Source organism: Scyliorhinus torazame, chromosome 17 (assembly GCF_047496885.1).
Source record: "Scyliorhinus torazame isolate Kashiwa2021f chromosome 17, sScyTor2.1, whole genome shotgun sequence".
In the NCBI taxonomy this organism is placed as follows: Eukaryota; Metazoa; Chordata; class Chondrichthyes; order Carcharhiniformes; family Scyliorhinidae; genus Scyliorhinus; species Scyliorhinus torazame.
Genome location: NC_092723.1, coordinates 51,983,743 through 51,997,852, shown reverse-complemented (window position 1 = coordinate 51,997,852; position 14,110 = coordinate 51,983,743). Strand labels below are relative to the sequence as shown.

The window sequence follows — 14,110 nt, the reverse complement described above, 5'->3', positions numbered from 1 at the left end:
GTGGGGGAGGGTTTTTTTCCCGGGTGCTTTTTGTAAAAGCATACGGGAGGGTTAATATGTGCGGGAGAAACCCATTGTATAAGTTCTGTATTATGTTTGATTGATAGGTTTATGTTCTGTACTGCTCTTTTTCTTTTCTGTTACGGGGGTGGGGGTTTAACTGGTTGAAAATTTTTGTTGGAAAAACTTTGAATAAACATATTTTTAAAAAAAAGAAACGGTTGTTTATAAATGGGTACGCATATAAATATCTGGAGTGAGAGTACCTTTAAAAAATGGGTGTCTATTACTGCAGTGATGTCAGAGAGTGGGTGGAGCTGGGCTGTCTGTCAGCTTTTTACTTTCGTTTTCGGCTGCAGGGCGTGTTTTAGTTTAGTGTTCAGAGCTGGATAGCTGCAGCCACAGCCAGAAGGTGTATTAGAGTCTCTCTCTGTAATCTAAAGACTGTAAATCGATCCTGGTGATTCAAAACTAATAACAGTCGTAACTTTAACCTGATGTGCTTCCGGTTAAAGGTGTTATAAGTCTTATGGATGCTAAAAGGAAAGCTTAAAGGATTACTTAGTGTTGTATTCTTTGGGGGTTGTATTTGAATTAATGGTTGCTAAGATGTTCACTGTATGTTTTAAAAAGGTTAATTGAGTTCATAGAATAAACATTGTTTTGCTTTAAAAAATACTTTTCCATTTCTGCAGTACTACACCTGTAGAGCAGGCTGTGTAGAGTGGGCCGTACCACAATCTATTAAACGTTATAGGTCAGGTGGACTCCATGATACAATTTGGGTTTCTCTAAACTCTGGCCCATAACAAATTGTGGGCTTGTCCAGGATAAAAGTCTATCTATTGGGTTGGCTTTGTGAACTTAAAGACAGTGAGGGGTGAGCATATTGTGTGTGCTTTTCAGGTGTGGTATTTTAGTTTAAGTAGGGAGTGTGTTGTGAACAATGGCTCTTTCAGAGGCTCTGAAGTTTTTGGGGGTGGAGACGGTCACACAGTACCTTATGGACAGAGACTAAAAGCAGACTGTTAGATTTGGCAAAAACATTGCAGTTAACATTACCTGACAAAATGTGAAAAGATGAGGTCATTATGGCTGTGGCTAAGCACTTAAAGTTGCCTGAGATACAGTTTGACTCACTGGAAATAGCAAAAATTCAGTTGCAAATTAAACAAATGGAACATGAGAAAGAATTAAAGCTGCTTGAATACGAAAGAGAGAGGAAAAAGATAGAGAAGAAAGTAAAACAAAAAGAATAGCCCTTGCAGAACAAAAAAGAAAGAGAAAGGGAGATACAGATCAGGGAAAAAGATAGAGAGTTTGAACTTCAGAAAATGGCCATGAAACATGATAGTCAGTTAAAATTGGCAGACGTAAAGGGAAACGTACAGTTGGTTGATTGTGATGAGGATAGTGAGAAAGAGAGTCATGGTCGAATGCTTGGTGGGGGTCTATTTAAATATGTCCAAGCATTGCCAAGGTTTGATGAGAAGGAGGTAGAAGCCTTTTTCATTTCATATGAGAAGGTGGCAAAACAAATGAAATGGCCACAGGACATGTGGGTATTACTGATTCAAACAAAGCTGGTAGGTAGGGCTAGTGAAGTGTTTGCATCACTACCGGAGGAGGTATCTGAGATGTATGAGGAGGTGAAAAAATCCATCTTAGGTGCTGAAGTCTACAGACAAAGGTTTAGAAATTTAAGGAAATAATTTAGTCAAACATAGATGGAGTTTGAAAGGACCAAACAGAGTAATTTTGATAGGTGGATAAGGGCTTTGAAAATAGACAAACGTATGAAGCCCTCAGAGAAATTATACTTTTGGAGGAGTTTAAAAATTCAATTCCTAATGTAGGGAGAACTCATGTGGAAGAGCAGAGGGTGACAACTGCGGGATTAGCAGCAGAAATGGCAGATAATTATGAATTAGTTCATAAATCAAAGCTTGGTTTCCGACATCAGTTTCAGCCTGTGAGGGATAGAAACTGGGGACATGAGAAATACTCAAGTGGTAAAGGTAAAGGTGATCTGATGGGAGAAAATAAGGAGAGTGTACCTCAGATTAAAAAAAGAAATCCAGGAGGGTGGAAGAGGCATGAAAAGTTTCAAATATTTTTACTGTAATAAACTGCCATGTAAAGTCACAGTGTTGGTGGTTGAAGAAAAGCACTGGGAAAGCTGATGTGGTAAAACAGGATAAGACAGTGGGGTTTGTTAAAGTGGTAAAGGAAAACCCAAGTGAAGCGAAGGAGGTGCAAAAGATTGTACAGCCTGATCAAGAGGCGATTGATAAGAAGGTGCCAGATCGCTTTCAAGAATTTACTTGTGTGGGTAAAGTTTACTTATGTGCATCAGGAGGAGCAGGTAAATAAGTCACAATTTTAAGAGGTAGGGGAGCTAGTCAATCTTTAATGGTAAGAGATGAGGAGTTATGTAGTTTGGGAAGAATGTTGCCAGAAAAGGTGTTAATATGTGGAATTCAGGGTGAGAGGAGTAGTGTTCAATTATATAAGGTGAGGTTGGAAAGTCCAGTGAAGAGTGGTGAAGTGGTAGTAGGAGTAATAGAGAAACTATCTTGTCCAGGAATACAGTTTATCTTGGGTAATGATATAGCTGGATCGCAGGTGGGAATGAGGCCTACTGTGGTTCATAAGCCAGTGGAAAATCAGACAACTGAAGTGTTGAAGAACGAATATCCTCGGATTTTTCCGGATTGCGTAGTAACAAGGTCGCAAAGTAACGGGTTAAGACAAGAGGAGAAATCAAAGGGTGAAGATGAAGTTGAAGTACAATTATCAGAAACAATTTTTGATCAGATGGTTGAAAAGGAACAAGAACAGGTGGAGGATGAGGCGGATAATCTTAGTTCAGGAAAATTGGCGGAGTTACAACAGAAAGATGTAGAAATAAAATGGATGTATCAGAAAGCAATCATGGAAGAGGAATCTGCGTGTATACCAGAGTGTTATTACTATAAAAGTGATAACTTGATGAGAAAACTGAGACATTTTCACATGCAAGCGGATGAAAAGTGGGCAGATGTTCATCAAGTAGTATTGCCGGTAGGGTATAGAAAGGAGGTGTTGCGAGTTGTACATGAGGTACAAGTGGGAGGTCATTTGGGAATCAGGAAAACTCAAGCTAAAATGCAAAAAACATTTTTATTGGTCTGGACTACATAAAGATGTAGTTACATTTTGTCAATCATGTCACACATGTCAAGTGATAGGGAAACCTCAAGCAGTGATAAAACTAGCGCCCATAATACCCATTCCAGCATTTGAGGAACCTTTTACAAGGGCCCTAATTGATTGCATAGGACCACTTCCTAAAACAAAAAGTGGGAATCAATATCTTTTGACGATAATGGATGTGTCTACTAGGTTTCCAGAGGTCATTCCAGTATATAATATTACAGCTAAAAAGATTGTGGAGGAGTTACTTAAATTCTTTACTGGATATGATGACCCACAGAAATATAATCGGATCAAGGATCAAATTTTACCTCAAGGTTATTCCAAGAAGTTATGGATAGCTTAGGAATAAAACAATTTAAATCAACTGCGTACCATCCAGAATCAAAGGGAGCATTAGAAAGGTGCCATCGGACATTAAAGACAATGTTGAGAGCTTATTGTCAAGATTATCCAGAGGATTGGGATAAAGGAATTCCATTCATACGGTTTGCAATTAGGGATGTACCTAATGAGTCAACCAAATTTAGTCCTTTTGAACTAATCTTTGGTCATGAGGTAAGAGGACCACTTAAATTGATTAAGGAAAAATTGGTGAGCGAGAAATTGGAAATTACATTATTGTATTACGTGTCAAATTTCAGGGAACGATTAATTAGAGCAGGTGAATTGGCTAGACAACATTTAAAAGTTGCACAAAATGTGTTGAAACGGGTAGCGGACAAGATATCCAAAGTTCGTAATTTTGCCAGTGGAGATAAAGTTTTAGTGTTGTTACCAGTGGTAGGTGAACCTTTAAAAGCAAGGTTTTGTGGACCTTATCAAATTGAAAGGAAATTAAGTGAGGTGAATTATGTGGCAAAAACGCTGGATAGAAGGAAAACTCACCGAGTGTGTCATGTGAATATGCTTAAAAGGCACTTTGAAAGGGAAGGAGAGAAAAAGGAGGAGGTTTTAATGATTCTAACTCAAAGTGACGAACCAAATCCAGACGACTATGAATTTGACATCCCTCAATTTAAACTGGAAAACGAGGATGTTCTTAAAAATTGGGATAAATTGTTGAGTTACCTTCCAGAGGAAAAACGGACTGACCTGAAAGAGTTACTGATATCACATGGGCAAGTTTGCGGAGATAAATTGCGAAGTACTAAAATGGCTATACATGATGTAGATGTGGGAAAGGCTGTTCCGATCAAACAACATCCATACAGACTTAACCCTTTAAAATTGGCACAGGTTAACAATGAGATTGAGAGTCTGCTTAAAAATGGCACAATTGAAGGGGGTTGCAGTCAATAGAGCTGATTTCTGCTGTACCACACCTGTAGAGTGGGCTGTGTGCTCCCCAGATCACAATCTATTAAAAGTTGTGGGTCAGGTGAACGCCATGATACACTTTGGGGTTCTCTAAACCCTGGCCCAAAATACTTCTACAAATTATAGACTGGTGTTTTACTGAATTAGTAGTCCTCATACGAATTATATTTATATAGTGCCTTTAACACAACAAAGTGTGCCATGGTGTTTCCCAGGAGCATTAAAAACAAAGTATGACAATGAGCAGCATACGGAAATATTAGGTCAGATGACCAGAAACCTGGTCAAAGAGATGGGTTTTGAAAAATATCTTAAAGGAGAAAACATAGATCCATTTCTTTAACGCTATTTTATTCCAAATGTAAACAACAGCACCACATTCCAACAAAACAAAGTTAACAGTTTGTACATTTTCCCTTTTAATCCCCCCACCCCCATGATGAACAGCTACTCAAATATCATCATGAACAGCCTCCATCATACCTCGAAGCCCTCTTCAGACCCCTCAAGGCAGACTTAATCTTTTCCAATCGGAGAAACTCGTACAGGTCCCCCAGCCACGCCGCAACCTCCGGTGGCATACCTAACCGGCAATTCAAAAGAATCTGTTGCCGGGCAATCAGAGGGGCGAGGGTAACATCGGCCCCCTTCCCCTTCAGCAGCTCCGGCACCTCCAAAATCCTAAAGATTGCCACCATGGGGTCTGGCTTCACCTCGGCTCCCACTAACCTCGATAAGGTCCTAAATACCGCCTCCTAGAAGCCCGCCAAATTCTTGCAACCCCAAAACATGTGAACAAGATTCACAATCCCGGTCACACTTTTCACATCCATCCATTACCCCGGGGAAGAACCCACTCTTCTGAGCCTGAGTCATGTGACCCTGCGCATCAATTTAAACTGAATCAAGCTCATTCTAGCACATGAAGAGGTTGAATTCACTCGCTGCATCATCTCCCACCAGAGTTCCCATCCTATCTCCCTTCCCAACTCCCCCTGCCACTTCCGCTTGATCCTTTCCACCAGTGCTTTACCCTGCTCTCCCAACCACCCATATCTGTCCCCGATCCTGCCTTCCTCCATCTCATCTGGGAGCAGCAGCTTTCCCAGACGCGTGAACCCCGGTAGTTGGGGGAACGTGAAGAGCTCCTTACGCGCAAAGTTTTGCACGTGCACCTAAACTCACACCCCCTCGGTAACTCAAACCTCTCCTGCAGCTCTTCTAACCCAGTGAATTTTCCCTCTGAGAACATATCCCTGACCTGCTTCAAACTCTCCCCCTTCCACTGCCTATATATCCCAATGGCCGCCACACCCGGTGGGTGAACCTCCTCTTTGATGCCTCTCTGTTTGGTCCTTCCAGTCACTGGCGTACCGATTTGGGTCCCCCGAATTGGGGACCATGGCTACCGATCCTGGAGAGCCCACTGACGGCTGTCAGGGTCCAGAAAGTGTGCCCACAGTGGCGGGAATCAACTACTTCGGTCCGGAGAGGCTGCGCCTTACACTTCATCAGGCGCCCAAGGATGAGCAGTGACATCCCCAGAAATTCTTGCACCCCTTGCTCACACTTCCCTGTACAAATATATTGTGACTGACTTCTATAAATCTAGGTGGGTCTCGGCAAACAGCTTCTTCTGGGTGGCCGCATCCGGTTTCTTAGTGTTTCAGATAGCGTTGCACCAATTGCAGAATCCGGCAAGCTTTTTTAGGCGGGCCAAGAAGTCGGACACCGATTCTCCTTGGTGTTGGGTGGAATCAAAAATGCCTTACTATAATAGGTTTCGGATTAAAATACTCAACCAACAATGGGACCAGTTCCACGGCTGACTGCGTATCAAGTTCATCTGGGTAGGTTAAGCTTTTTATGATGCTACATGGCAGTCCCGCAAACTGCCTTTCGTTCCCAATGATTGCATTTAAATGAAAAAAATACTGCATCCGTTCGATGTACTATTGCCAATCACCCATATTGGTGTCAAATGCTTTTAACTTCGCTACGTGCGGCATACCTGTTGCCTGGTTGGAGGCCTCCAGATGCCTATGCGAAGTGGGCCAAGTTTAGAGGAAACAACCTCTCCGGCAGTTCCATTTGATCCTTGTCGTCAGTGTAAGCGACCACGAGGAAGTGATATTGGAACAAAAGTTTTAATATACAATAGCTAATTAGACTCACCACTTCCGAAGGGCCTCCCTCCCCAACCCACATTTGGGTCGGGGTTTTTATGTCCGCTGAGCTTCCCAGTTACGGGTTTAGCCCCACCCCCGGGGCATATTGTATTCAGGTGAGGACACGGAGAACCTAATGGTCAAACTTCGAGACCTCCATTCGAGTTATAACAGGGCTCTCTCACCTTCCTTTCTGTTTCACCTACATTTGGGTTAGTGGGACACCAAGGCACATGATGCTCCATGATAATGGCAAATTTGTGAATCATCTGTTGTCAGTTGTGACTAAAGTCCAGTGTCAAGCCATCTAATTACATAACCAATGCAGCAGGAGTTTAGAACTATCAGCTTTAGTAGCAGCTAGTAATGCCGCATGTCTGCACATATTACATTTCCTTGGCTTTCTTTGCTACAATTTATATAACTAATTTCATTCAAGCACTTCAAATCAACGTTCGAATGAAAGCCCCTTATTGTGGTCTGCCTTAGGGTCAAAAATGAACAGCTGACTATATAATCAGACAGTGTAGTCGGTGCAGATTTTTAACCCAATCACTGCTACAATAGCATTATTCAGCTTTGGAAATTAGAGATAAATCCTCCATTTTTTATTTTCTTGCTGCATCTGCACAATAAATAAAACATTTGTTGGAAAGTTGCATGCAGCTAAACAATTTTACATCGACATAGACACATGCAGAGTTCGTTGGCTCATTTAATTTCAAACCCTGTCAGAAGGAAGCAGCAAGCTCATATTCACAACACTTAGCAGATTTAGAAATAAGGTTTCATTTTTAGAAGTTAAACATTTTCGAGCAAAAATCTTCACTGACGTATGATAATTCTGGGTTCCCATTTTGTTTCCTGGAGTTATTTGGATGCATCGTACAAATTATTTAAATGCTTCCTAAATTGGAATCCGGGACTACAAATGGACCACAATATATATACAACAACAGATGTCTGAACTTGTGTTACACTCTATCAGAATTTTTAGGCATGTGTTTCGTACAATGCAGTCTCTATTTGTCTCTCCTCTCCGCCCCCCCCCCTCCCCCAGCTCTTTACTGTAAAAATCTTACTGAATGTAATTTGGCTATTTCATACTTTATGAAATTAAATGTTCAACAGTTGGAATTTTAAATTGTGCAATTGGCAGATACGCACCCACTCACAAAAGTTACTATGCTGCGTTGCATCATTTTAACATAATATATTGACGACACATTTGAGTTACCTCATAAATACTTGCAATTTAAGTCAAGTATTTTCTGTTGTAATATTTTAAAAATTAAAACAGAACTATTTTGAACACCGCCCCCCCCCCCCAACAACTATGGTATGAACAATAGTACTGTTCATTTCATTGTCACTGCTCCCTGCAATTCCCCCACTTTAAAAAAAACAAGTTTGTTTCGCTGTTTCCTGGATTTTCGTTTCGCTATCTGGTTAAACCACTCCTCCCAGCATTGTTACACTCGGCTGCAAACAGTCGCGGTTTAGCAGAAGCCGAAGTTTTGTTTCAAGGTTAATGTCCTGACCCACCATTGAAAGACTAGGATCAAAAAACAAACTTTTTTCCAGACTTACTTATTCCTCCTATTGGCGTTTACAGCTCGCAAATTCATCCTCTGCAAATACAGGTAGTGGGCGTCAATCTTGGGAGACAACCTTCTTTCAATTCCGAGTTGGAACAGTCATTTATATATACATATCTATTCATATGCTAAAAGAAGCACCATGCATAACTGCTGCATCTGGCAAATGTCTTTAAAATAGACTCCTGATTGCAGATGAGCAGAAACAAGCAAATATATATGTCTTTCAAAAGTTAATATTAACACAGCTGTACTACTGTTCAAATTTCTCTCTGCTTTTTGCTATAATGCACCCGATTCGAAGTGGCTATTTGGCTGCTTTCCACGTAGCACATTATGAGGGAGTTTATAACGCCTGTACAAGACTATATAACTTCTGCCCCTTTGCTCTAGCTCCCTATTTGCATGTAACATCAATCATGCCCCTTTGCCACTGTCTTTTGTGTGCCAAAAACAAAGTGTTATAACACACTTCTTGGCTTGCACCCAAGCAGTACTTTAGAACAATAGGGGATTGTATAAAACAACAGTAATATAATACTTGACAAAAATTTGCACAAATAAAGGTGTGAGAGCTTGCAAAAAGGCTTGGGAAAAGCATAGCTCTTTGCTTCTTTCATGAGCGATACAGAGAAACACCACAAAGTCACAAAAACATGATGGGAAAACCTGTCACAAACCAAGGTTCTTTTTGCAGAGAGGGAACTACATTTATAATACTGTATTTAAATAGGGCTGTTGGATAATGCAATTGGAAATAAGGAGCATTAGGCTTTTGGTAAAGCTAAAAATAAGCACGGCAGCCACAACAAGAGTTACATCCTTGAAAATAACACAGTTTTCCAATACCAATCAGCAATATGGAAATAACTTTGGCCTCCAGCAATGATCTAGATTGACTGGAGGAATATATATGTATTTTTTAAAATGTCCCATAAGCAGGTTATTATAACAGTAGTTTCTTCTTACCGCTATCCCAGAATTTCTTCTGGAAGCAACTGGTGTAGTTGGATAGGAATTGAGGGATGAGCTGGCATTTAAATCTTCAGAACTAAGGTTGTCGGAGGTGTCACTGAGGCCACTGCTGACAGAACTGCTTTCATCCCAACTGCAATAACAAACAGAATAAAGTTGAAAAGTATAATAAATAATTACTCTTGAACAACAACAGATATGAGCCCTGAAAATACAATAACAAACCCTCTTTTGTTTTAAGATTTCCAGAAAATCTGCCAATGAGCTACTTTAATCAAACGTTTTATTTTAACTGTCAAACATGTTATACGCATGGCTGCAAAGAGGCATTTTGGTCTATTCAGCTCATCCTTCCACAGAAATCTACATTCCTTACAGCTGGATGAGATAATTAATTCTCAATATGACCCGGTAAGAGTGACAGAGAACAAGAGGGAGAGGGGGTTTATACTTTCAGGAAGCTAAATGCAGTGAATCATGCCCTTAGAATCAATGATTTTCATCCATTATCTGAAACTCTTATCCTTTTAGCCTCCATTGTGTTCATTAGTTCTGAAGAGTATAAATTCATTACCTTTAATTACACAATTCCACCCATGCAACAATCCACACAAGTAGGATGCAAAGAAAAAGGCAACTGTAAGACGTAGGGCGGAATTATTCCAAGCCCCCGTCGGCAAGTTCGACGGCAAGCTTGTAGCGAATCTGGCGGGAGGCCCTCAGTTTCACGTCAGCATGAACTGACAGTGGGTCCATCTTCCAGACTCGGAATGTTCCGGGAGATCCACCTTCATTCTAAGGAGGTCAATCTTATCAGTCTCAGAATTCTCCCGAAGATCCATCTTCATTTTCAGGACGTCCACCTCCTTTCTTCAATAGTGGGTCAGTGATATTGGATGCCTATTTCAATATGGCACTCGGACACGATGGCAGACTATGGGACATCCAAGTCTGCCCCGGTGCTGAATTCGGTGTGAAACACCCAGGTGCATAATTAATAACAGTAAGAAGTCTTACAATACCAGGTTAAAGTCCAACAGGTTTGTTTCAGTTCACTAGCTTTCGGAGCATGGCTCCTTGGAGCAGTGCTCCAAAAGTTAGCGATTTGAAACAAACCTGTTGGACCTTAACCTGGTGTTGTAAGACTTCTTACTGTGCTCACCCCAGTCCAACGCCGGCATCTCCACATCATTATTAATAAGGTCAGGGCCGAAAAATTTGACTTGTTTTCCTGCCAGCCTCCGCAGCGAGAAACATTTCACGTTCCCGACCCCACCATGGCACTTGGATCTCAAAATGAGATAATTCCATCTGCAAAGTCTGTGGGCGGGATTCTCCAACCGCGCGCCGGGTCGGAGATTCGCTGGCCGGCCGCGTGAATCGCGCCACGCCACCCCGACACGCGATTCTCCACAGAGCGGAGAATCTGCACCATTGGCGCCGGCGTGGTTGGCACAGCGCCGGTCGCCGGGCCGCTCTGCGCGGCCGGCCCGACGATTCTCCGGCCCGGATGGGCTGAGCAACCGTAAGAAAAGAGCCGAGCCCCGCCGGCGCCGTTCTAACCTGCGCTGGGTCAGAGGGTCCTCGGTAAGGGTCGGGTGGCGGCCTTTGGGGGGGGGGGGGGGGGGGGGGTCTGACTCCGGGGGTGCCTCCGATGTGGCCTGTCCTGCGATCGGGACCCAACAATCGGCAGGCTGTCCTCTGTGGTTGGGAGCCTCCTTTCCTACGCGCCAGCCCCTGTAGTCCTGCGCCATGTTGCGTCGGGGCCGGCGCGTTGAAGGAGGCCACTGCGTATGCGCGCATTGGCGCCGGTGCCACTGCACATGCCCTCGTTGACGCCGGCATAACTGCGCATGCGCGGATCCCACGGCGCACAGTTCGCCGCTCCAGCGCCGTGCTGGCCCCCTATGGGGGGCCAGAATTAGTCGTGGGAGCGGTCCGTTCACACCGTCGTAAAATGCCCCCAGTATTTAAGTAACTGCCCTTTATCTCTTGAGGTCCAACTTTGGACTCAATTCCCCATCTTGGTCTTATTATTGACTTAAAAACCACGTCAGTATTTGTCATTAAATCTTGACATTTAACTTTCCCAGTTCTGCACATACAAGGATAGATACAACTGCAATCAATTATAATGATTATAATGTCAGAATCCCCTCTTCATTATTTCAATGAAGGCATTAATCCAGTTAATTTTAATGGAACAAGCTTGGACTCTTTTAAAAAAAAATGTTTTTATTCTCCATTGTCACATTTTCCTTCAAAATTTACAACCCACCCACAGACAGTAAACGGTAACAAATACAAATTCAAATCCCCTTAACAATAACAACGATCCCATCCTCCCACTCCCCCCAAACAACGGCCCACCTGTCAATATATGCATCCAATAAAACAAACCCTCCCATGGTGGGAACAAAAAACAAAGGAGAAAAAGAAAAAGGAGTCCGGGACCGCCCATGGTCATCATTAACCTATAGAGTCCACTCCACCCCACCACCCCCCCCACCCCCACCCCCCCACACTCAACGCCATCCAACCTCTGAAAGAGTACCGTACATGATACCCAAGAGTTGTAACCACCACCCCCCCTCTCCAACTCCTCCCGTCCACTGCCTCTTGTAAAACTCCTCCCCCCGACCTCTGTTCCTTCCCCCCAACTTTCCACCCCGGCTAGACCACTCGGACCCTGTTCTGCCAGGCTCCGATGGCCGCAGCCCCTCCACAAGCTTGGACTCTTAATACAAAATCAACATCACCCATTGATTCCAGTGTTCAATGACATTGAAGACTTGCTTCCAGCTCAACAAACATGACACTGAGATGCAGATCAAGCTGCTGAGTGTTGCCAGCTTTTTCTGTTTTTATTTCCATCATCTCATGTAATGGACAAATGCTTACATTAAACTAGCAGAGGGGAGAATGTCTGATATAAGCACATTAATTGCTTGCGTGATAACATTGTCAACAGCCGTTTGTGAAATGATATACTTCCCGTATTATCACATGGAAGTTAGTTAACTGTAATGAACCAGTGATAATATTACTTTGCAGTGCTGCAAGCAAGTTAACTGAGATGATGACCTGAAGTCCCATAGACTGGCAGCCACAAAAATCTATATTTTATGATAATTTTTATGTCAGCAGGAACATTTTAAAAACACAATGACACTGTTTCGAAAATTTGATCTCAAATAAAATAGTGCGCCTGCTGCTTGACAATTTGTCCAAAGCATCATCAGCCGAGTGATGCCACGCGCTGACAGGCTTTCACTGCAGTGTAACACATAGTGCACCTTTGGCTTGGGAGAGATTATATCAGTTAAGAAAGGAGGCCATTCACAGAAGGGAGCTGAACCGTGCACTCACATACCTTCTCACACATAGCTGAGGAGGATGATGGGTAATCAGGTGAAGCATACCTGCCAAGGTTGCCAGATTTGGGAGGAATAGGGAGGACTGCCAATAACTTATGCAAATAGAAAGTGGAGAACTGATAGCCGTGGAGTGCAACCTGGGAATTATGAAAAACTCAATCGCCTCAGCAGAGCGACTCTTCAATAGTTGTGACAAGGTAGTAAGGTGGAAGTAACCAGGGTTTAAAAAAGCATGGCAGTTTAGAGCAGTTTGGAGCCGTTTCAAAAGTAGGCTTGACATTGCAATTTTATTTATGTGCCTAAGCAGGAAATGAGTACAAATCCATAAACGTTCAAGCTTATGTTTCAAATATATAATGGCCAAGTATTGTTATGTGATAGCTAGAGGTGCACTAAAGTCAATTCCATGCAGAACAGGTTAATTTTGGAGATCTGCAATCCATGCCTGCATATTCATACTCAGGCTTACCTATATTTAGATCTACTTAAATCATGATAAATAATTGCAAAAGGGCAGTGGACGATGCATGTGTCTAACAATTTACACAAACATGATAACTTCTGTCGGGCAGCACGGTGGCACCGTGGTTAGTACTTTTGCTTCACAGTGCCAGGGTGAATGTCTGTGTGGAGTTTGCACATTCTCCCCATGTATGCGTGGGTTTCCTGCGGGCGCTGCGGTTTCATCACACAATCCAAAGATGTGCAGTTTAGGTGGATTGGTTATGCTCAATTGCCCCTAGGTGGGGTTACAGGGATAGGGTGGGGGATTGGGCCTAGGTTGGGTGCTCTTCCAGAGGGTCGGTGCCGACTCGAGGGGCCAAATGGCCTCCTTCCACACTGTAGGGATTCTATAATTCCATGAACTTAAAATGTTAAAGTATAGAATTTATTTCATGGTTAAATAATTTGCAGAACAAAACAAGCATAGTGAAGCAATTTTATCTGTCCACCATGTCTTCACACCATACAAAGACCTAGAAAAAGCAAGCAATTTTAACTTCTACAATAATCCTTAAAATAATTTAAAAGTTGGAAGTAGATGTTCACTAATATCTTGAATTACATTACAAATTATTGTGGATAACATTACTTTTTGGTCATCATTGGATTTCATGTCAATTGATATCTTACCTTTAGGCAAATTTTCAAGGTGAACCACTTCTAGGCAGAAGGGGAGCCTATTTTATAATCAAAGTAGTCTGTATCATCAATCATTCCTTCTTTTAGGTATATATCTTCCAGATTTCCATATGGGTTTATTGCTCAATTTGTATGGAAATTTGATTGTCAAATGTACATGCACAGATTAGGCCTCATTTACATATACCAGTACCCACCATATCTGTAAGTTGTTGTAGATGTTACATCATTCAAAATTGAAAGGGATCCTAGTTTATTTCTAGTGGTTAACCTACGAAACGTGCATGTCAGAAACATGGGCACCTTAATTTTAAATAATTTGCAGTACATATCC

The 14,110-nt window shown here is 42.3% G+C and overlaps 1 protein-coding gene across 8 annotated transcripts in view; it reads right to left on the bottom strand.

Moving 5' to 3' along the window:
- The window catches only part of LOC140393873 (neuron navigator 1-like), a 970,643-nt gene that overhangs the window by 242,667 nt on the left and 713,866 nt on the right, over nucleotides 1–14,110 (bottom strand). For all 8 annotated transcript variants that reach the window (XM_072480430.1, XM_072480425.1, XM_072480424.1 and 5 more), the window contains one exon: nucleotides 9,251–9,389. In XM_072480430.1, coding sequence (XP_072336531.1) covers nucleotides 9,251–9,389 — 139 coding nt within the window. The remainder of the gene's footprint in view (nucleotides 1–9,250; nucleotides 9,390–14,110) is intronic.